The following is a 24,325-nucleotide window of genomic DNA, read 5'->3' on the forward strand; positions in this document are numbered from 1 at the left end:
TAAAAATAAAGAAGACTTTTTACAAAGACTAAAATCAAAATTCACTCATTAATAGGAAAAAAAATATATTTAAATATTTTTTAATTACTTTTTTTAAAAAAAATTGATGAAATTTATGCTTAAATAATTTTTAAAAAAGTCAATGAAACATAATGACCTCTAAAATAATGTTAAAGGACATGACTAAGTAAAAAGTGTTATTATTTTTTCTCTCTAATTTTTTGGCATATTTTGAAGATTTTTTAGATCGATTTAAGACATGGGGGTGATACCATTACATTCATCAATATGAAAACCATGAGAATGAACCATTGTTCGGAACAAAAAAAAATTAAAACTTTTCCACATTAATCAAAACACACCACAAAAATAATCTTATAATAAGTTTAATGGACTTAAGTCACTTAACTAAGAAAAAATAATGTTTTATTTTATTTTGAATATCTTTTCAAAATCTTTTTAGATCAATTCAAAATTGGATTCATCAACATAAAAATTATAGGTACAAAACATTGTTCAAACAGAAAAGTCTCATACACATTAGTGAAATTGCACAAAAATTAACCTTTACATTAAGTTTATCTAAGTAAAAAAAAGAGAGACTAATTTATTATTAATCTAATGTTTTCTTAAATATATTATATGTTTGAATAATTTAATAAAAAATATGTTTAGCATTTATTTTCTTATAATTTTTTTTATTCGAGTTTAATTTGTATTTTACTCATTTTAAATAATATATATCTATATATTAAAAATAGATTTTTATAAATTAATTTTCAAATTAAAAACAAAAGAAAAAAAAAATAGAAAGACACATTGAGAATTCCTCAAAGTTCACAAAAGTGTGGCATTTCGAAGTCTAAAAGTTTGTGTGTCTCGTTCTTGTCCCCAACCTACCATTTTCCTACACAAAGGGATAATGCTAGAACTTACGTGTGAACTTAGATCTAACCCTAAATGATATTGAAATTTTCAAAATGATCACTCCAAATTTAAAAAATTGTCTATTTCGAAACAATGGAATAGTGGAACAATCAAATAAAGTAAATGGGCCCTTTCCATATATAGGAAGTGTCCTCTTCGTGTTGATTTTTTTACTTTTTTTTTTCTTTCTAAAGTTTTTTTTTTTTTTTTTTCATCCAAACTATACCTAATTTTACGTGTATTTGAAGGTGAGATTTTTTCCCTTCTATTGGATTGTCTTCCTGAATTTAATTATGGAAAAATTTGGCTTTCAAAAATCTATTTCTATATTCCAGAATTAAGCTTCTAAAAATTTATTTGTTATGCATTTAAGAATTGAATTTCCAGAGGTCTATGGATATAAAACTGTGTTCCATAATTATATTTGTACTTTTTTCTGTGGAAAAAGAATTAATAGGAGAGGCAAGTAAAATCTCTGGATTCAAAATAGACTTCCTAAAATATTTACATTTATCTTAGTCTAAGGAGACAAATGAGATAAATGCTTTATTGGAAAAAAAAAACGCAAAAAATTCAGATGTGTAAATACTAAATAGTAAAGAAAAAGATGTAAAAAAAATATTATATAACATTTTAATGGACTCTCATAGTTACTTTTTTTAATAGAAAAAATTATAAAAATGATAATATCAGTCGAATTTAAAACTTTGTATGTCATTTTAATTTCTAACCACTAAATAGATCAAAAGTGTGATTATTTATAATTGAACAATATTATTTGTATAGTATTTTATAATATTATTTTCTACCCATAATTATCAAATCAAACACTTATTTATTTATGTTTCTTCTCTTTTCTCTGATTTTTTTTTTCTATTTTGTTGTAGAAATAAATTGTATAAATATGCTTTTTCTATTTCGTATGAATTTGGATATGCCTAATATGCACACAATAGCCACAAGTGGAAAGAAGGAGAATCAAATGCGTGGTTTTTTTCTTTTAGGTATGAGAAAAATTCTTAGGAGATAAACAAGTAGGTCCTAACAAGAATTTCTATGGTCTTCATAGTGAGTGGATTTCTCTCTCTCTCTTTTTTCATTCTGATCTCATGTTGTATATTGAAATTATTTTGAATTCTTATTGATTTAATTTGAGAGACTATGTTTAGAAAATAAAACTCTCCCGATATATATATATATATTATTTTTATTAACAAGACTTTAAATCTATTACGGAAAATTTTATCACACTCAAATCAATATGCATTGGTAGATAAAATATTTCTCTTTTATATTAATTTTAGACGAGTTTAAATTTTGAGGGTTTAGAAAGGTATTAAATTACCCATAAAGGAGATTATCATATAGATAGTGAAATTTAAATTAACATTTTTATGAGATATATGAAGTCTATCCTTATCGGTTCAACTAACCTTAATTGATTTTATTCGGATTTTTCTTTCGTTGTAATTTGTATAATTAATATATGCCACACAAACTATAAAATTAAAAGGTAACTATGTATTTAAAATGTACTTTTTATTACTTTTATCCTTAAAGTATGTCAATTTTTAGTTCCAATTCATATATTTAAAATTTAACTTTTAATCTCTATATTAAACACAAAAAATAGTTTTTAGTTCTTCGTTAGGAAAAAAATGTTATATGATCCTAGATAATGTAAATCCAATAAAATTTTACTTAATAATAATCACAATTTTTAATTTATAAAAAAAATTAATTACATATTTACAAGGAGATCAATCAAAACCATATAATCGTAAGCTATACTATAACTTCACCCTCATCTTAAAAGCATGTATGTGCTTTTTTAATAATTTTTCAAGATTATAAAATGAAATTTAAATAGATCTAAAATAATAACAAAAATGACTCTTTAAGAGGTTATAAACATATTAAAACCATTTTCTTTTTCAATCCTAACAATGGGATAACCTCAACCATCCTTGTCCTTGTCCTCATTTTCCATTTATTTGTATTAATTCAATCATAAACATGAAACTAGTAATTATGTTTATTTCATACATGATACATCTATCTTATTACATCTTTTTCTTACATTAGACTAAATAGTTTGATTTGTACATATTAGTTTAGAGAATGATAATAATAAAAAAATGGAAAAAAATTATGTATTATTTTATTTGTTTGCTGCTTCTTGCAAATATACCTAAGGTTGTGGAAAGTGGAAACTACTAAACTATGTTAATCATGCTCTATAAATTTGTTGCTGTACTCAATTGTGATCACTTAAGATTGTATAACATATTTTTCGTAGAGTAACCCCAAATTGATATATACTTACCTTACCTACACAATATATTCATGAATGCCTTTACACCATTAGATTGTATCAATTGGCAATGCAATAACCCTGTGCCTTGCTGCATATACTGAATGTTTAGTATTTGAGAAGGAGGACATCAAAATTTGAATCTAAGACCTTTTGTATATTACTTGTACTAGTAGACTAAATTTTTATTAGTATTTGAGTATAATCTTAACATACATGGGACATGATGACAATGTAATAAAACTTTTACATTGTTAAAGTGATTGTATTTAAATTAAATATTAATGTTTTACTTATTATGTACTTTTTCTTGCCAAAAGACTTTATGATGAATTTGTTGACAATATCATAGTCACAAATAAGGTGATAAGATGCAATGATTTTGATATACAGGACAATGAAAGAAGCAATGCATTAAAGGCTTAAAGTGGAGAGAGTATGTTCATCTTCCAAGGAGTCTAAAAGAGGGTAATATATATTTTACAGAAGTCCTGAAAGAGCAGAAAAAGAAGACAAGAATGGCTTGTGACTCAAATCCTGGAAGGGATCATAGGAATATTGTTCTGTAAGTATGCACTGGCAGCAGCAACACCACTTCCCAGCTTCACAGGGTAACCCACATCTTTCAGTATCATTTCCACACCAGCTAGACATCCCAAGAGTTGCAACTGCAAAAATATTTAAAGAATTAACAATATCAAAGTTTGCCAACTTGCAACTCAGTAGTCACTTCTAACAAGCTTCATCTTTTTAATTGGTTTGATTACCTTTTGGTCCTTATAGTTGCATGAGTTTTACTTTTTAATTCCTATAATTAAAAATATTCCATTTTAATCTCTATGTATTTACTATTTCTGTTTTTTTACTCCCTATAATTTTATTAACTTTATAACAAGAGAATACATGTACTATAAGGAAACTAGTATACTCCAAAGATGTAACAAGAAAGTTTCACATTTATAATTTGATATTACATTATGGATTGAAATTATGTATACTCTAAAGAACTAAACCTTGCTGGTTTTCCATTAACAGCTTCAATTCTTGCATGATTGAAGTTGGACAAAAAGTACTTCAAAACTAGGATGGATAGAATTTTATAGATTCATATATAACAACCAGGACTATAAGAACAAATTTATGATTTTCTTTTTAACATTGCCGTTAGATACAGATTAAGAATAATTAATCAAGTCAAAATTTCTAAATATTGATTAGTTTTGATTATCCGATGATTACTTTCCTTTGACTCCAGCATTGGTTTTTAAACCTTTTCATTTCACTACAAAAAAAAATGCATCCTGGGATCTGAGAGAACAGATTAGTTCCATGATTTATACAGATGGGAGTTTGGAAATCAACATTACCTCATTCAGGTTGCCAAGATGTCCAATTCTGAAAACCTTGCCAGCAACTTTGTTCAGTCCAAGACCTAAGCTCAAATTGTATCTCTTCCATGCCCTTCTAACTATTTCAGTACTATCAATGTAAGAAGGAACAACAACAGCAGTCACTGTGTCACTGTACCACTCTTCCTTTTGGGTGCAATTCTTCAAACCCCATGCCTCTACAGCAAGCCTGAATTTAGCACAAGGACCCATCAGATGCAGTCTTTAAACATATAACAAAATGGCAAAACCATTATCAACTTTTAAGAAACCTTTTCCCATTTAAGGTATCTTTTGTAGTGTAAAGAGTTCTTACAATGTCATCTAATCATAAACCATAATATTTGGTAAGTTTGCTAACTTTTTACAATAAGGGAATGTTTAGATAAGCTTCTGCATAAGCACTTATAAGGATAAGCTTCTCCATAAGCACTTATAAGGAGAAAGAAAAATCCAAACAAACTTTTTTCTTAAGCTAAAACTACTTTATGCATGAGTTAAAAACAAGATTTTGAAGAAAATTATAACATTGTGCTTCTACAAATTAACTTATACATAAGTTAATTTCATTTTTTCTTTCTATTTGGCCCTCCTAAAAGTGCTTCTAGAAAAGTTCATCCAAAGAGGTCCTAAATAACTATCTTAGAAGTAGCTGATAATTTCTGACTGTCAGCTTAATTGTCTGGTTAACAGGTCCTAAATCATTTTTCTACAAATGATTTCTGATTGATAGATGGTATAAAATTGTTTGCATTAACAGTACGTAAAAATTAAACTCGTCTTTTACATGTTGAAGACCTTAACTATGATTTTTGAACAAGCAAATGATGCCTTACCTGGTTGCTGTGCCTAAACGGTTGTGCCTTGCAAATATATTTTCAAGTCCTTCCTCAAAAACGAGATCAAGGGCAGCTCTCAGACCATAGAGCAAATGTATGGAAGGAGTGTATGGCCAATAGGTTCCTAACTGGTAGAACTTGAGGTAGTCTTTCCAGTCAAAGAAAACTCTTAGTGATTTAGCAGTTTTTGAGGCCTCAATAGCTTTAGGACTTGCAACCACAAAACCTATCCCAGTGGGAAGGGAAAGGGCCTTCTGGGAGCCAGTTATGGCCACATCTACTCCCCATTCATCCATGCGGAAATCAAGAGCACAAATTGAAGACACTCCATCAACAATAAAGAGGGCTGGATGCCTATAAGAATCTGAGTATCCAAATCACAATGTCAGAACCTTCTCATGAAGACCATGAAAGAAAAAACACTAAACATGAACAAGCGACATCTAAAATCCAACGGCTGGTGATCGCCTAAGATTAGATACATTTGAAGAGATTACAGAGGCACTAAGAAGTAAGAACGCATTTTCACCAAAGAATGACAAAATTTATGTCAATTCATAAATGTTGATAATCTTGTCAAGTCCATTTTGTTCTATGACCCGAGATATATAGCATTCGAGTCCAATAGTCATGTTGCATGTGAATAATCTGCTCAAGTTTAATATGCATACTTAAATATTACAAGTTGAGTAAAATGCTAATGATCTATGGCATCAGTTACTCTATAAATGCTGATACGACAGTTATTTAAACAGTATAGCAGTTATGTATGCATTCAATAAATATAGGGAAGTTATGCATTTAGACAGTTTAGTAGTCATTTTACATTATGTATGTGTGTGTCTTATGTATATGGCATGCCATGTCCCACAAGTGTGGGGATTGTAATGGGAAAATGAATATCAACATCAAGATAACATCTTAACAAAAAAGTGGTCCTTCTAAATCTAATAGATATTTAAAGACAACAGAAAACAAAGGGCTAAAACAAATAAAGCTTGTCCAACATAGAATTCTTTGAAGAATCTTTGTATTTCCCAATGGAGCTAAGAGCAGTTACGAATAATGATATCTTAGAACATCAAAGACATATATATTTAAGAGCAGTTGAAAATAAATGTGCAGTCTCAATGAGTAAAAGCTATGACTTAAGAGTCTATTTTGAATACAAGTCAGAAATGTTTTTGGAAATTTTTTTATCAAAATAAAGAGTATTTTTTGGTAGAGAAATTCTAAAAGACGCTTTTAAATTTGTATCTAAACAGACTCATAAAGTGATTAGATGACATACTCACCGAGAATTTGTCTCACTTTGGCCAAATTATTGGTGACCCCAGTTGCTGTCTCATTGTGAACAATGCAAATTGCTTTTATAGTGTGTGCACTATCTGAAGCAATCTTTGATTCCAGAACATCAAGCTTAGCACCCTCGCCCCATTCACTCTCCACAACATCAACATTAAATTTCAGGCGTTGCTGCTGATCAATCCAAAGCAAGCTGAATTGGCCAATCAGGAATGATACAATTCGATCCCCAGGAGACAGTGTGTTTGTGAGACCACTCTCCCAAGCACCAGTACCTGAATGAACCAAATGCAGAAACATTACTTTATTGATAACAAAAAACTAAACCAAGTCAGTAACAAATTATTTGTTCTCATTAGGATCAAATCAAAGCATATACATATCCACAAAAACAAGATATACAATGACATTTAATACAATCACTGTTATAGAATATCGTATAAGAATTAAAAATCATTTTAAATCATGGTCAAAAAGTGTATATAATCTATGGGGTAAATTGCGCATGGATGATAAACAGAGTTGATTAAATATGTAATTGGATGCATCTAACATATCAATGTAAAAAATATAACTATTCAAGTCAATATCATCCTGATTGTTAAAATTAATATAGTCTAATTGATTTTACGAAAAATTGCAGATTAACACCCTAAAATTCGTGTGATTTACAACATAGTCCCTAATGCTGTGTTTGATAGTGAGGATGGAAGTGGGAGAAAAAGGAGGAAATAGATGATAAAAAAAAAAAAAAAGAGAGAAGAGAAGTAAATGAGAAATAAAATTAAAATTAAAATTATTTGGTTGGAGAGAAGTAAAAGAGATTTGGAGGGAAGATTAATTCTTTTATTGATATATATGGATTTGAATAACAAAATTAAAATGATGTCATAAATTCATTTACAAATATACCCTTTTACAATTAATTTTTGGACAATAAAAAAGGACATAAAATTCTTCCCTTCAAATCTCCCACTTTAGAGGATATTAAAAAACACATGGGACCCACACATATTTTCCTCTCCTCTCTCTTATTTTCTTCTACACCAAATACAAAACATTAACTATCTTCCACTCTCGTCCATGCAATTCCACAATCATCTCTCTCTCCTCTCCCCTTTCACACAATTCCATTGCATCAAAGATAATGTAACCTTTTTCTTTTATTAATAAAAAAGATTATAATGATAATAAGAAGTTCAAATTTATGATATTATGCATACTATCTTAACCCCACTTGTATACCACTAAGCAAACTTTCATGAAAGTTCCTAACGTTTAAAAACATTTATTTCAATCCTTACAAAGGGTACAAGAAAAGGCCCTCTTAATTTTTCATTAAAAATTGACAGATTTGTCACGTGAGTGACACACAACTCATTTTATTCCAAAGTTATCTATAGGAAAAAAAAATGTAAATTAGCACCTTGAATGTGCAACTTAATTTCCAACCTTTATGAATGTAACTAAACATAAATCAACTTCTACTTACATCTTTTAGAAATAAATCACTCTTTTTAAGCCTAAACAAATGGATCCGAGATGGGATTTGGATCCTCTGCTACAACTATTCTCTCCATCCTCTCTATCTCTCCATTTTTCTTTTTCTCTCTCTCTTTTTGCTTTTTGGTTGGAGAGGCAGGAGGGCCATACGGGATCTACTTTCCGAGTGATGTACTTCAGACTCTCAAAATATGTAAAGAAGCCTCTGTTACAATCTAAATAAATAAAAGGGGCTGTCTTGCATACTTTGAAAATGTTAAGAATATCTCCAATGGAAGCAATTCACTTGAGTTGCTTTATGTATTGAAAAAGGCTAGGGATTTAGTCACTTATGATTTATAATTTTCAATGAATTTTAGCTAATAGTAAAGACTATAAATTTGTTTGAATATAAATTGAATAGAGTTTTCTCTATTGAATAAAAAAAAAATCCTTTAATTCATAGAAAAATCCTTAAAAATTATAGTAAACCTGTATTGAAATAGTCTATCTAGCATAGAGCTTTGTTAGCACTTTTCTGTAATATGGTTTGTTTATACCTGTTGTAGGGATGAGAAAAGGGGTCCCAGTAGTAGTCTTGAAAATCTTCTTGACATCCTCAAGCAGAGTTTTTGTCATAGCTGGGATAGCTGGAGAACGATAGTCTTCATTGTTTCTGGCCATGGCCCGAATGACCTGGTCCGGGATGTTCACTGGCCCCGGAACAAACAGATGGTTCTTTCCTGGTGCATTGAAGTAATCCATCTTCTCTTCCTTCAAAGTTCAACCTTCTCTTTCAATTTTCCCACCAAAGTATCTCCTATAGAAAAATCCATCAAAAAGTTAATTAGTCTTAACAACCTTCTGAATTGTTGGTCAAAACTTGGTGCATGTACTCTACTGATTTATTGTTTCTTTATTCCATGGTTGAGGAAATTTGTAACTGAGACATGAACAAACTGTGCAAACTGCTTAATGAAATTATGAGTTACCAATAAAAAATCCCTTTACATGCTCTAAAATTTGGACGTTGAGAAGGTTAAGTAAGAACAAGTTGAGATGACAAAAGTTGGTGTTTTAGGTTTATCATTTTATAAATGTATTGGTGGCCTTGACAACAACATAATAAAATAAAATAATTAAAAATGTAAATTTAATAATTATTTTTCATCAACAGCTTTCTTCTGCTTTCAAGTTTGATATTTAAATTGTGCTTGGTGTCTTTCATGCAATTAATGAGAAAAATTGAACTTGTACTAGAAGAAGTATTACATTAGAATTGATGCACAACTGAACTCGCTGCTTTGCAGAGAATTCATGAATAATAAGAAAGATGTAACAAAAATCAGCGTACTTTAAAACATTTATAATGTGATATTACAAGGATAGAAAACTCTTATTCAATAGCAAGATCAGGAGGAAGTCCTAGAAAGTGATTTCCTCCAAAAGAATGAGTTTCTGATATTTGTAACAGAAAATCCTAGTTGGAAACTCCCCCTTTTTTCTCCTCAACGTGACATGAAGAAGAAACAAATCATAATAAATTTGTTGAATTAAGAACTAGAGGTAATAGCTGCTTTGGATTGTAATTTGCAAACCAAAAACCAAATTAACCCATGAAAAAACTTTGTGCATACTAATCACCCCAACTTGATTTTTCCACTTCCAAAGCCAAACTTATAGTAAAGGGAATAACACAAATATTGAATTGAAAGAACCAACTTAAAACACACAGAAAACATAATATATGTATTTGCATGTGCACATGAGTTGAAAATGAGAGTAAGTGTGTATACGTGGGAAGGAGGATCCTTAGACAGTTTCTGTGGAATATGGCAGAAGGAAGAAAGGAAGAGTTGTGTGTTGAGTTCTTGGAACCTTATTATTATATAAAAGTAAAAATGCAAAATATTAATTTTTATGATCAAGAGCGTGGGAGAACCAACGAAATGCTAAGGTGGGGCCAGGTGGTGTCACATGTGGAAGATAAGAGGGAGAAACTGGGCATATGCACCTTGCGGCTGAGAATGGATGAAGAGGGAACCTCTCAGTTCTTGCTCTCAAATGGCACATCATATCAAATTATCAACTTATTTTATTTTTGAGCTTCATCTCTAAAAGGTTATCCATTCTCCAACTTTCTTGCTCCTTCATTTCCTTCTAATCTTTATCATTATCATCAATGATATAGAATATTTGTGGGACAATCAATCTCACACGACATCAATATGAAATATTTGGTTTTAGAGAATGAGGTTTTCAATTCAATTTCCAATAAATGGAACTAGTATCATTTGATGGATAATAGCTGTCTAAAATTATGAGAAATAATAAAGGAAAAAGGATATTATTTGTTCTACTTTTACTAAAACCAACTCTAGATTATTTATTTATTTCATTAGCTTTTAAAAATCCCCAAGTTAAAATATTAATAAATAATCCATCGTGTAAATTAATATTTTATATTGGTATTCATTAAATCATAAATTATTGTATATAATGAATTTATTGCATTAGAAGACATTTCTGATTATGTTATGTGTTTGCTTGTTAAATCTTAAAATGAGAGGTGAATTAAGACAAACTTGGGCATTGAAGTTGATATGTCTGGAAATAAGTAATAAGAGGGTATTTTACTGCCATACAAATTTGGTTTTTGGAATCATGAAGGTTGAGGCTAAGAAAGCAGAATGAAAGATAAAGAGATAAAAGAATATGAACCACACTTCACTTGTGGGAAGTGAAGCTACACAGCTATCACTTTTGAGCTTAGTGCTTACGTGGTTTTTGTTTCAAAGTTTGGCTATATCCCCCCAAGTTTATGGTGTGTTTGTTTGCAAGTGTTACACGTAGGCAATCATATTGGAGAGTGTTTCACACACGTATTCTTCTTCATCTTTTGTTTCTTTCCTTTCGTTGTTTCCTTATGTACCCTTTTCTTCTCCAACGCCTACTTCAATTTCTAACTATCTCTAAGTGATAATTTAACAATATGAATGTGGTATATGTTGTATGTGTTAGACATGGAAGATATGTTTAGATGTCATCTATTATACCAAACAATGACTATAGTGGTTCGTATTTGATTTTCTTTACATTAGATTTTAGTTTTACATTTTGTGTATCAAAAATAATTCCAATGAGAACTCAATTTGAATATTTATTTTGGCACAATTACTTATAGAAGAAAATAAGATAAAATAAATTAATTTTTTCTCACAAGTTAAAATTAATTTATGGACTTAGTATAATATAAGTTATATCATCTTAAATTTGTTCCCTGGAAATACTTACGAAAAAGTTTTTCTAAATAGGACATATAAATGTTCCATTTAATTAAAATTACTTCATATACCGTATGGTGGCCGAACAGTCCGACCCGCCCGAGTACGTAACCGAATAGACCGAAGCCGTGCGCTCGAGACCGACCAAACCGATGACCCGGGAACACCGAATACTCACGGAAAGAAACGGGTCAGCTTGCCCGGCCCAGACAAGGGTTTCCACTAGGATAATTACACAGAGATTAATTTACGTAATAGCCCGGTTTATCCCCCTAATTATCCGGGGCCCAATCCCTAATCATGGCCCATCAAGAAACACTATAAATAGACCCCCTTCGAGGTACGTAACGAACTTTTGAACTACCGCATTTATTACGCCGAGTACTTACTTGAGCGTCGGAGTGTCTTTGCGGGCACCCCTCCCCTCACTTCGGACTACCCGGATTGGAACGAGAAGACCGAAGACCTAGGACCGAACCCACTAATTAAAGTGTGTCTCCTGATACAGGAACATTTGGCGCCCACCGTGGGGCCGAAGAAACATTATCAGCCCCTTTTGAACTCTACGACTGAGACCGAGATATGGTAGTAACACGTAAAGGACAATCAGCAACGACTCAACCGATTCCTCCCACTAAGAACAATACCGCCATGAACAACCAAGAACGATACCCGTATGGAATGCCCCAAACCCAACCAGACCCGGTGATACAAGAAGTCCACCCGAGCGCTAACCAAGATCGGCCTGACCTACAAGACGACTTGCGTGCCTTGTGCAAAGAGATGGCGGTCATCCATAGACAAAGAGAAGCCGATGCCGAGAACTGGCGGAGCTCCGTCGGCAAAATGCCGAGCTCCGAAGCCTGAACCAGACTTACGTGCCGTCAACTCCCACTCTCCAAGAGGATTCAGCATACCACGCCCCAACTGACCATGCAACCCGAGCACCTGTCACCTCTTTGATAGGTAACAAGGCTGACACCAGCGTCCACTCTCTAAGACATCCTTTCTCGCGAAGGATAATGGAAGCAACCCTGTTGGATCAATGGAAAAGTCTCCCGATCGAGAAGTACGACGGATCCACCGATCCCGATGAACACCTAAACGTCTTCCTGACACAGGCAACCCTCTCAACGCAAGACGACTCGACTTTGTGTCGAATATTCCCCACATCGCTGAAAGGTAGAGCCCTGAGTTGGTTCACGAGATTGCCGAGCTCGTCCATTGACTCGTTCAACGAGTTGTCATCTCAATTTACCCTCCAATTCGCGACAAGCAAGCCGTACCGGACGACCTCGTTGGCCTTGGCGGGGGTCCACCAAGAAAAGAAGGAAAGCCTGAGAAGCTTCACAGACCAGTTCAACAAGATCGCAATGGAGATCGGCGACCTTAATCCTGCTGTGGAGATGGACCGGCTGAGCACCGCCCTCAGGCTGGGGCCGTTCGTGAATAGCCTATGCAAAAAACTACCCATTGATATGAACGATCTCCGACGCCGAGCTGAAAAGTACATGCAGATGGAGGAGCTGGCTGAAACCAGAAACCAAGCCAGGGCCGAGGAAAATTATAACCGAAAGGAATCCGGCCGAGAACCAATGAAAAAGTTGAATACCGAGCCCTCAAATGCTCGGCCCCCGAGAGGGCCGCGCTACACAACATATACTCCCCTCAATGCGAGTAGGGTAAAGGTGATGGAGCAGGCCCTCGCATCGGAAATCCTCGTGATGCCGAAACGGGCAAACACGCCTCCTAGAGCCGACAAAGCCAAGACATGCCGATTCCGTCGGAACAGGGGGCACTCGACAGAAGAGTGCTCGACACTAAAAGATAAGCTGGAAGACCTTATCAAGCAAGGTCACCTTGGGAGTTTCGTCGCCCCCCAAGACCACCAGTCAAGGGGAAGAAACCATTGCTATCAGGAAGCGCCACCACCGAGAGACTGACACCACCGATCCCGGTCGGCTGAAAGAAGAGACCATTCACGGCACTCCCGAGAAGAAGACACTGACCGGCCGAGGAAGGTAATAAACACAATAGCCGGAGGCTTTGCCGGGGGTGGTTCCACGTCCTCCGCCAGAAAAAGGCACCTCCGGGAAGTACGATTAGTAAATAGCGTGAATCAGCCGAGGACGCCGAGGATGCCGCCTATAACCTTCTCCGACCGAGACTTCTGTGGCGTTGATCCCATTCAGGACGACCCCATGGTGATTTCAGTTGAAATGCAGAACTGCATTGTAAAGAAGACCTTGGTCGATCAAGGGAGCTCGGCCGACATTTTGTACTGGAACACCTTTGTACAACTGGGAATCCCGGAAGAAAGCCTAGAACCGTATTACGAGCCGTTGGTAGGATTCTCGAGCGAAAGGGTGATGACGAGAGGATGCATTGACCTATACACTCGTTTTGGCTTCGACCAGAAGTCTTCGCGAAAGATCAAAATCCGCTACATAGTGGTACATGCGAACACGTCGTACAACATCTTGTTGGGCCGACCTTCCATTAACTTGCTGGGAGCCATCGTCTCGACCCCTCATGTATGCATGAAGTTCCCGTCCAGGGATGGGCAGGTGATAACCGTGCACGCCGATCAAAAGACGGCGAGAGAATGTTACCTCTCAAGCCTTAAGGTACAACCGATTGCCGACCCCCCGAAGACGAAAGGTGTGAATGTAGTGAGGCAACAAGCAACAGACAACTTGGACCTCGACCCTCGGATGGGTGAAGAAGAAAGAATAGAGCCAGCGGAGGATCTTGTTCCATTTCAACTAGGCCGAACCCCCGAACAAGTAACGCACGCGGGGTCTTAGTTGGATGAGATCGACTCAAAGCAAATCAAACGAGTGGTTCGAGATAACAATGACCTGTTTGCATGGACGGCGTCAGACATGTCAGGGATTGACCCCAAATTCCTATGCCACCGTCTGGCTGTGTGCCGAGATGCCCGACCAGTTGCCCAAAAGAAAAGAAAAATGGGAGACGAGAAGAGAAAGGCTGCCGATGCCGAAGTACGAAAATTGCTACAAGCACAGTTCATCAGAGAGGTGACTTATACCACCTGGCTAGCTAATGTGGTGTTGGTTAGAAAGGCGAACGGAAAGTGAAGAATGTGTACCGACTACACCGACCTCAACAAAGCTTGCCCTAAAGATGCTTACCCTCTCCCTTGTATTGACCGACTCGTGGATGGAGCGTCCGGCCACGCGGTGTTTAGCTTCCTGGACGCATATTCCAGCTACAACCAAATAAAGATGCATCCAGCTGACGAAGAAAAGACAGCTTTCATCACCGAGAATGCCAACTTCTGTTACAAAGTCATGCCGTTCGGATTGAAAAACGCCGGAGCGACCTACCAAAGGTTAATGGACAAGGTGTTTCGGGAACAAGTAGGGCGCAACATTGAAATCTATGTGGACGACATGGTGGTGAAATCCAACTCGGTGGCCGACCACTTAACAGACTTGGCCGAGATATTTGGTGAATTACGAAAGCATAACATGAGACTCAACCCCGAGAAGTGTACTTTCAGGGTTAAAGGGGGCAAATTTTTGGGATTCATGCTGTCTGCCCGAGGAATAGAGGCAAACCGGGATAAATGCTGAGCCGTCTTAGACATGCGAAGCCCAAGCAATCTTAAGGAAACGCAACGATTGTCCAGAAGACTGGTTACATTGTCCCGTTTCCTCCCTCGCCTCGCCGATAAGATCAGCCCGATGACCAAGCTCCTACGAAAGGCGTCGGTCTTCTCATGGAATGAAACGTGCGAAAAGCCTTCATCGAGCTAAAAGGAACCTTGGCATCACCGCCGATCCTGACGAGACCCGATCCCTCACGACCACTTGAAGTATACTTGGCCGTCTCAGAGGAAGCTATCAGCTCGATATTGGTACAAGAAAAGGAGGGTGACCAAGTCCCCATATACTTTGTGAGTCGACTACTTCAAGACCCCGAAACACGGTATCAGCTGATAGAAAAGGCAGCGCTAGGCTTGGTACACACGTCTCGACGCCTAAGGCATTATTTCCAGAGCCATCGAGTAGTTGTGCATACCGACTGTCCGATCTCTAAGGTTTTGGGTAAGCCCCGAACTAGCGGGGAGAATGATGGCTTGGTCGGTGGAGCTTTCTCAATTTGACATTACTTTCAAGCCGAGAGGACCGATCAAAGCCCAATGCCTTGCCGACTTAGTGAATGAACTTCACCCACACAGTCAATTCGAAGAGCATTGGTGGACCCTCCACGTGGATGGTTCTTCAAATTGCCAGGGGAGCGGAGTAGGAGTAATCCTAGAAGGACCCAAAGGGATAGTCTTGGAGCAATCCCTCCATTTTCGGTTCAAAGCTTCGAACAACCAAGCCGAGTACAAAGCCTTATTAACCGGACTGAGACTGGCCGAGGACATGGGCGCTTCGAGAGTCAAATGTTTGACCGATTCGAAGGTAGTCGCCGAGCAGGTGGGCGGTAGCTTCCAACTAAAAGACCATAACATGATGAAGTACTACCATGCTTACCAAATGTTGAAGGAAAACTTTCAAGAGGTGATAGTCGAGCATATCCCGCGAGAGGACAACGCCCGAGCCGACCAGTTGGCCAGGTTGGCCGTGACCAAGAAGCCAGGTCAACTGAGAACCATTATCCAGCAAGAAATCGACCACCCGAGCATCGAGGAACAGATCGTAGCAAGCGTCAATTCCGAGCTCCCCGGCAAGAGCAACTCGTCCGACTGGCGAGACGAGATCAAGGCATTTATCATCAATGGCGTCGCCCCGACCAACCCAACCGAGGCCAAATGGCTAAGAACGCAGGCTAGCAGGTATGTTGTCATTGCAGGCCTGATATACAAGCGCGGGTTCTCGACCCCGCTCCTCAAGTGCCTAAACCCCGCCGAGGCCGACTATGTGATGAGAGAAGTACACGAGGGCATTTGCAGAATGCACTCACGAGTGAGGTCAACCGTCAACAAACTTTTGCGGGCAGGATACTACTGGCCGACCATGAACACCGATTGCGCAACTGTTAAGTCTCAATTTTACCTCTTTTTGGATGAGACTTATACAAGATTTAATGATCAAATTCTTCCATTCTTTGTATCATTGCATATAATTGTTCTCATTTTGGTTTCTTTTGTATATGCAGGTATTCAAGTAGAGAATTGAGGAAAAAAAGGGTTAAAGGAGTGGAAAACAAAAGAATTAAGGAGCAGAGCAGGCAACCGCGCCAGGCGCCGTATTAATCTCGCCGGGCGGGCATAAAATAGAGTACTCTCAGCCTTTGGGAACCTCGCGCCGGGCGCAATTTATAATTGCGCCGGGCGCAATTCAAGGCCGAGAGCACATTGAGCATCAGGGGAAGCCCGCGCCGGGCGCGAAGTGTAACGCGCCGGGCGCAATAACCCTAATCTGTCTCCTCGGGCTGCATAAAAGGAAAATTTCGAGGGTTTTCTCCCAAAATTCGCCCAGGGGCGCCTCCAGGAGCTCTGCAGGAGGGATTCTCAGGCTTCGGAAGCCTCCCACGGTGGATCATTCCTTCGGTTCTTCCTTTCCTCTTCCATCTCTATTTTAGTTTTCCCCTCTTTGTTTTGAGAGGTTCTATCCATTGTATTGGGGTTTTGATGTAACCAACAAACTCTATTGTAATCCCTTTGTGTTTAATGATATATATGTTTTGTTTCATTCTTTGTTGTGTATGATTCCATGCTTAATGCTTGCTTTGGCTTGATCACCCTTTGCATGATTTAAGGTTTCATTGAGTATTGGGAAATATCCTTGAAACTAGTTATGAACATATGCCTAGTGGGAATTGTACATAGGGATAGGGCTTGACTCATTAGTAGTCTTAAAACCCTAACCGGTAATGCGGGTGGAGGTATTGAGTACTCAAGGGATTGACATTCAATATTTTGCACCTAGGCTCTTTCTCTAAGGAATTAGGTCTGAGTAAATTTATGGTTGACTGAACAATGGATGTAACAAGAGACATAGGATTCACTAGTGTTTGTTTGGTGAAATCAAACCCCCACAACTTCAAGTGTCCATTTTACCATTTCTCACCCCATTTCATTTCTAATTCATTTATTTGTGTTTTAACAATTTCAGTAGTTTTGTTCTTAAATTCATATTCATATTTATTGGGATTGTTCTCAAGTCACAAGTAGCCAATGAATGCTTAGTTTACCTTCTAATCCCTGTGGATACGATATTTTTACTACTTGTACGGCCGGTATACTTGCCGTGTTTGAGTCCGTTGAGGGAAGTAACCTAATCTATAATTATAAATAAAAGTACTTCAACGGAATTCTCAACAAGTTTTTGGCGCCGTTGCCGGGGATTAGAATGGCAAATTGAGTATTTATAGCTATTTGTGACTTGTTTGTTTATATGTAAATATGTTTGTGTTATATGTTGTTTGTGTTATGTATTGTTTGTGTTACTTGTTAAGTGTGTGAATCATGTTTGAAATGAGTAAATATAGGTTATACTTTGTTTGGAGTGTGAGATATGAGGTAATTCTGGTTCTGGTTGGTTACAAGGTTCCCTTCAAAGTAAATTTAGGCAAAATGTAACCATTTCAGAGTACCACGCCCGGCGCGAGTTTGTGCTGCGCCCGGCGCGGTATCAGAATTTGAACCTCGTTGGCCTTTTACTGATATGGCGCCCGACGCAAGTTTGTGCTGCGCCCGGCGCGAGCACTCTCCTGAACCTATATTTCTCTGTTTTCAAGCATGTTTCTTTGTGGTTAATTTTGGTCTAAGGTTGTTCTTCATTTTTGATATAATTGTATGGTCATCATTGTATACTATGCTCACCATGTTCTTCATGATTATACTCTTTCACAACTTCTGGTTACTAGGACTTGCAGGCATATACTGGTTGGCCTGGGGACCAGGCTTCTAAATGTGGGGGAGTGGAGCTGCTGATGCAGATGCGGTTGAGCACTTACTGAGGAAGATGACCAAATTTGATGGAAATAGATGAAGCTCACCTTAGTTCACCTCTGTTTGCAATTTATTTTTCTGTTGTTATTTTCAGTATTTTAATTGTTTTTGGATTACTCTGGTTGGTACATCTTTTTGAATATCCTGCTAGAGCATGGTTTTTAATCTTGTTGAATACTTGTTTTGTATGTGATCAATTTTGGATTGAGGTTTGCTTAATGTTTATGGTGTGTGTACTTTAGACATTTTCAAGTCATATTAGAGCTTTAGTTCATGATTAGTTGCATACGGGTTTCAATGTTGATCATAGACTGAGCTGAGTGTGATAATCTGTGGATGCCAACCGAGTGAGGTCTGAGCCTAAATACTGATGAGAGAAACTACACTTATGTTGCATGATAGACTTTGCTTGAGTTTCCCGGGTGGTTTGCTAGTGTAGTGTATTTACATGATCAAGGCATTTCTATATTTTGATAACCATCTAAGCCAAAAAGCCATATTTATTTTTCTTTTGACCCATATCTTCCTAAGCTTAAACACTCAACCTTCCACTTATCCCAACTTTGAAAAATTAACCATAAATCCTTGTTTTGGTTAAGAGAGTATATTGATGACATCAAATAAGTTTGGGGGAGTTGAAGAATGAAGAAATTTGAGAAAGAAGAAGTATGTGGTCAGTAAAAAAAAAAAAAAAAAAAAAAAAAATAAGATGCAAAAGTGTACAGATGCATCATATAAAGGCTAATGGCTGGAATTGGTCGAGGGCCTGTGCCAAAATGATACATTGGGGTATGGAGAAAGAAATTATTGAAGAAATTTCAAGTACTCTCTTAAGCTATAGCACCCTTATTCCTTGAAAAACCATGAAACCGCTATGCTTGACCCTAATTACCTTAAATTGCCCTAATAAAGCCCTTGTGATAAGTGCCTGCATGTGTATTACCATTGGTTTCATTTGGAAACGAAGAGCAAAGTTGAATCCTGTGGCGTGAGTAGTAGATATGAGAGAAACACTCACCCCTATACACTAGTGTGCATATGAGAGAAACACTTTCCTAGTGAGGATGCATTCATAGATAGTCATTAGCTTTTCTCAGTTCTTTGATCTCTTTTGAAACTTTTGTTTGCACATTGTCATGTTCTATTGCAATAATTGTGGCTGAAAATTCGTTTAAGGTTCATGCTTGTGAAATGAAATTGTAAGTGAACCAAGAATAAGGAATTTGACACACATGCATTGCTTGTTATCTGCTTGATTAATTACCTTTTGCTTGAGGACAAGCAAGGTTCTAAGTTTGGGGGAGTTGTTAAGTCTCAATTTTACCTCTTTTTGGATGAGACTTATACAAGATTTAATGATCAAATTCTTCCATTCTTTGTATCATTGCATATAATTGTTCTCATTTTGGTTTCTTTTGTATATGCAGGTATTCAAAGAAATGCCAACCATGCCAAAAGTAATGCCAACCATGCCAACCATATAATTGTTCTCATTTTGGTTTCTTTTATAAAGAAATGCCAACCATGCCAAAAGTATGCCGACTTAATCCACCGACCCGCCGAGCAGTTGCATTGCATCCCTCCGGCATGGCCGTTCGCCACTTGGGGGGCCGACATACTCGGACCTTTCCCGGTTGCCAAAGGGCAATGTAAATTCCTCATAGTCGCCGTGGACCTATTTACTAAGTGGATTGAAGCCGAGCCCTTGGCATGTATCTCGGCTCATCAAGTGCAAAAATTCTTCTGGAAGAATATCATAACTCGTTTCGACATCCCACACACCCTGATAACTGACAACGACCTTCAGTTCACCGACCAAAGACTCAATGAATTCCTATCTGGCCTAGGGATACAACACAAGACCACTTCGGTCGAACACCCGCAGACAAATAGCCAGGCCGAGTCCGCTAATAAAGTGATTTTGAAATAGTTGAAGAAGCGGCTAGGGGAAGCAAAGGGAGCATGGACCGAACAATTACCTGAGGTGTTGTGGGCTTACAGGTGCACGCCCCAGTCGGCCACACGCGAAACCCCCTTTCAGCTAGTCTATGGGTCCGACGCAATGATCTCGGTAGAGATCGACGAGCCTTCGTTTCACCGAGCCCAGTACGACGAATCAAATAATGAAGTCGAGCTCCGAGTAAACCTGGACGAGCTAGAAGACGTGCGGAACCGAGCACAAATCATAGACGAGGCCACCAAGCAACGTTACAAGAGAAGATTCGACAGCAACGTGAAGCCGAGAGAGTTCCGAGAAGGAGACCTTGTATGGAGAGCCACAAGCGAGGCAAGAAAAGATCCGAGACAAGGAAAATTGGCCCCAAACTGGGATGGACCTTTCCGAGTCAGGCACAACCTCAACAATGGAGCGTACAAGCTAGAGCACCTCTCCGGAGAGCCTATCCCTAGGACTTGGAACACAACCCACTTAAAGATGTACTACAGTTGATGTAATAGTGCACTCTTTTCCTTGGACGACTCTTTTTTCCCTAAGGAGGGTTTTGGGTCGGCAAGGTTTTTAACGAGGCACTTAGTTAATACAAAGATGTTTTTGAACATTATTTTATTTTCTAACATTATGTTTAGGTCATAAACATGCAAGGCCGAGCACTAAACTCTCGTGTTGACACCGAGCAATCCTCGGCCGACCACTCCAACGCACGCGCAAGCCCAACAGGTTTCCCTCCCGAGTACCCTCCTCGGCTAAGGATGCACCTGAGCCGAGCACTTAACGCTTATGTGTCGACACCGAACAATCCTCGGCCGACCACTCCAACGCACGCGTAAGCCCAACAGGTTTCCCTCCCGAGTACCCTCCTCGGCTAAGGATGCACCTGGGTCGAGCACTTAACGCTTATGTGTCGACACCGAACAATCCTCGGCCGACCACTCCAACGCACGCGTAAGCCCAACAGGTTTCCCTCTCGAGTACCCTCCTCAGCTAAGGATGCACCTGGGCCGAGCACTAAACGCTTGTGTCGACACCGAACAATCCTCGACCGACCACTCCAACGCACGCGCAAGCCCAACAGGTTTCCCTCCCGAGTACCCTACTCGGCTAAGGATGCACCTGGGCCGAGTACTAAACGCTTGTGTCGACGCCGAGCAACCCTCGGTCAACCACTCAAACGAGCACGCAAACCCCAGGTTACCCTCCCGAGTACCCTCATCGGCTAATGATGTACCTGGGCCGAACACCACACTTGTAAAATTCAACCTGCTAAACCCTGAAACGCATGCGACGGACGAACACCCAGATGTCAATCGCTCTCGCATGACCTAACATTCGACGTTAACCCGAGATATCACAACCCGAACATTCGCCCATAGAATACAAGATTTATTTTAAAACGTACAGTTGACCCCCCTTGGTCAAGCATGAAATCGGTTCATTTATCAACAAACGCAAGTTAAAATTTCATTAATAAAGGCCGATCAAAACGCTTACTTACAAAAAGAAACAAGTGTCTATGCACCGACACCAAAGGCCGAGCTTACAAAAGGCGCTAACGGACCGGTTACAAAAAATAACAGTCCTAACCCTAGCTTAACAATACAAAGGCCGATCCCTATTCAGCTGTCTGCTCCGTTGGATTCCCGTCGCCGACCACATCTATAACCGGGTCCTCCTCCTCGGTTGACTGCACAGGAGCCCGGCTAGATGCACCTTGACGGGGGGCTTCGGCATCAGGTTGAGCCCTTGGAGGGAACTCGACATAGCTTATAAACTTACCACCTAGGTGTAGACCCCTAAAATTGTCCGGGTCGGAAATAAAACTCGAAGACCCTCAAAGATCGAAGGAAAGTCAGCCAGAAGGACTCCTAGAAGACCATAGGATGGCTATCTGTGGATTTAGAGGTCTTAGAGTAGCTTAAAATAAGGAAGTGGAGGGAATGAAGCCCAATACGGCCGTACTAAACTTAATACGGCCGTATTGAAGCTTCAATATGGCCGTAGTGAACTCAATACGGCGTATTGAAGTTTCTGAAACTTCAATACGGCCGTACTGAAATCAATACGGCCGTATTGAAGCTTCAATACAGCCGCAGTGAACTCAATACGGGCGCATTGAAATTTCTGAATTTCAATACGACCGTATTGAACTTCAATACGACCGTATTGAAGTTCAAAAATTTCAATACGGCCGTATTGGTTCTGTAGCCCGTATTGCGCCTATTCCCTATAAATATGACGTCAATTGGACGTCATTCGATACTTTCACACATAGTTTTAACCCTCTCCTTGAGTATTCTGGGGTTTTTGAGCAGTGTTCTGCCCTAGAAATCACTCGGAGAGTTGATCCGACGAAGTTCTTGAGTCTCGAGCCATTTTGCTTGAGGATCGAACCTAGTCGAAGGGAAATCCTCCGGATTTCCGTAGTCAAAATTTTATAGGAGGGAGCGAGCGGGCTTGTAGAGCGAGGGAACGCCAAAAAGCTTCCCAGTTTTACGAAATATATAAAAGCACGCTTCAAAGGTTTCTTCTTAAATCCTTCCTTTTACTGCTTTCTGTGTGCATATTAAATTGTCATCATGTAGATAGTTAATTCATAATTGCTTAGAATAAATAGGGGTAATTTAGTAATTTTGTACTATTATTTTCAGAAATAATCTGTCATAGGGAACCCGAAAGGGGCGTTGTGGGGTGCTAACACCTTCCCCACACGTAACCGACTCCCTTACCCAACTCTGGTTGTAATGGCCGAAGTTGATTTATAAAATCAATTGCCTTATCCCTTTTTCCAATGTTTTGAGTAAAACATTGGTGGCGACTCCACGAACCCTTTTACTACGAAAACCACTAATTTATGGAGGGTCCCGCTTGGGATTAACATGGATTGGTGAGACATTTAATAAATAAATTGGATAAGATCGACAAGGTCTCAGTTTGAGAACAAGTCGTTCTAATAATCCAATACATTTTCACAACTAAAATAAAAGCGAGCTCGACCGTCTTCGCGACCGCCGAGGCCCGTTTGGGCCGGTGGCGACAGATGGCGACTTCACTGGGGAAGCTTCGAGAGTCAGTCCCATTTAGTGACAGATTATTTTTAACAAATAATAGTTAAAATTACTTTATTACCCCTCACTTGTATGATAACATGTTTATCTATTTGGCTTTAATAACTGTTGTATTTTTAAATTTACGCAATTGTTTGAAATAAAAACTGTACACGAACCTTTGCACACAACAGTTCCCTCTATACCCGGGGGCATGAGTGATTAACCATAGGGAGTGGATGTTAGTACGGCCGGTTGTCGAATGGGTCTATAGGTGCCCGTAGACCGTTGTCGGAAAACATCACTCAAGGTGATAACCATGAACTCAAGTCCGACAGTGCGTTGGAGCTTTCCATCGACTTACGACGAGAGGAATTGGGTCCTTATAATGGGGGCACCTTGGGGGCCTCAGACCGGTGAGAACAGTTAGATCCACCTTGAATATGCACTTTTCTGCAGGATACCCCTACCTCGTGATTCGCTCGTGACTGTTCGTGGATGAGTGAATTGTTTGTGCATTGTTTATGTGAAATTGTTTGAGCATACATTGCATTTCTTTAAACATACAACATTCCTATTCTTTTAAAATAAAAATAAATAGGAATAAGAATCTTCCATTGCATGGTGTTAACATCTACCTTCATCACATTCATATAGGTAGTTTCCCTTTTCACCCAAAAATACAAAAAATATATAAAATAAAAAATACCCAAAAAAAAGGAAAAAAGGGTTATTTATCCAAACTTAGCAATATCATGCATCATCTTAGGAACATCCTAAAAACATGATAATGCTTAGTTGAATAAACACTATGCATGCATATTCAACCTCATCATCTCATATCATGCATATAG

The 24,325-nt window shown here is 38.2% G+C and overlaps 2 protein-coding genes and 1 long non-coding RNA gene across 3 annotated transcripts; 2 read left to right on the plus strand and 1 right to left on the minus strand.

Moving 5' to 3' along the window:
- Positions 1 to 3,621: 3,621 nt before the first annotated feature.
- AGT (alanine:glyoxylate aminotransferase) lies at positions 3,622 to 10,197 on the minus strand. Its single transcript, XM_020366785.3, has 6 exons — positions 10,052 to 10,197; positions 8,816 to 9,075; positions 6,764 to 7,048; positions 5,466 to 5,832; positions 4,609 to 4,819; positions 3,622 to 3,909 (listed from the first exon to the last, which is right to left on the minus strand). The coding sequence occupies exons 2-6, from the start codon at positions 9,018 to 9,020 to the stop codon at positions 3,772 to 3,774; spliced, it is 1,206 nt and encodes a 401-aa protein (XP_020222374.1). The 5' UTR covers positions 9,021 to 9,075; positions 10,052 to 10,197; the 3' UTR covers positions 3,622 to 3,771.
- Positions 10,198 to 10,248: 51 nt separating this feature from the next.
- LOC145954309 (uncharacterized) lies at positions 10,249 to 17,208 on the plus strand. Its single transcript, XR_014431505.1, has 2 exons — positions 10,249 to 10,376; positions 16,673 to 17,208. It is a non-coding gene; the product is annotated as an uncharacterized LOC145954309 (long non-coding RNA).
- A 975-nt stretch (positions 17,209 to 18,183) lies between these two features.
- On the plus strand, positions 18,184 to 20,919 carry LOC145954981 (uncharacterized). Its single transcript, XM_083069677.1, has 3 exons — positions 18,184 to 18,199; positions 19,898 to 20,003; positions 20,472 to 20,919. Exons 1-3 carry the CDS (start codon positions 18,184 to 18,186, stop codon positions 20,917 to 20,919), a joined length of 570 nt encoding a protein of 189 aa, XP_082925803.1.
- The last annotated feature ends 3,406 nt before the right edge of the window (positions 20,920 to 24,325 follow it).

This window comes from Cajanus cajan, chromosome 2 (assembly GCF_000230855.2).
Source record: "Cajanus cajan strain Asha chromosome 2, NIPB_CcT2T_4, whole genome shotgun sequence".
NCBI classification, from domain to species: domain Eukaryota; kingdom Viridiplantae; phylum Streptophyta; class Magnoliopsida; order Fabales; family Fabaceae; genus Cajanus; species Cajanus cajan.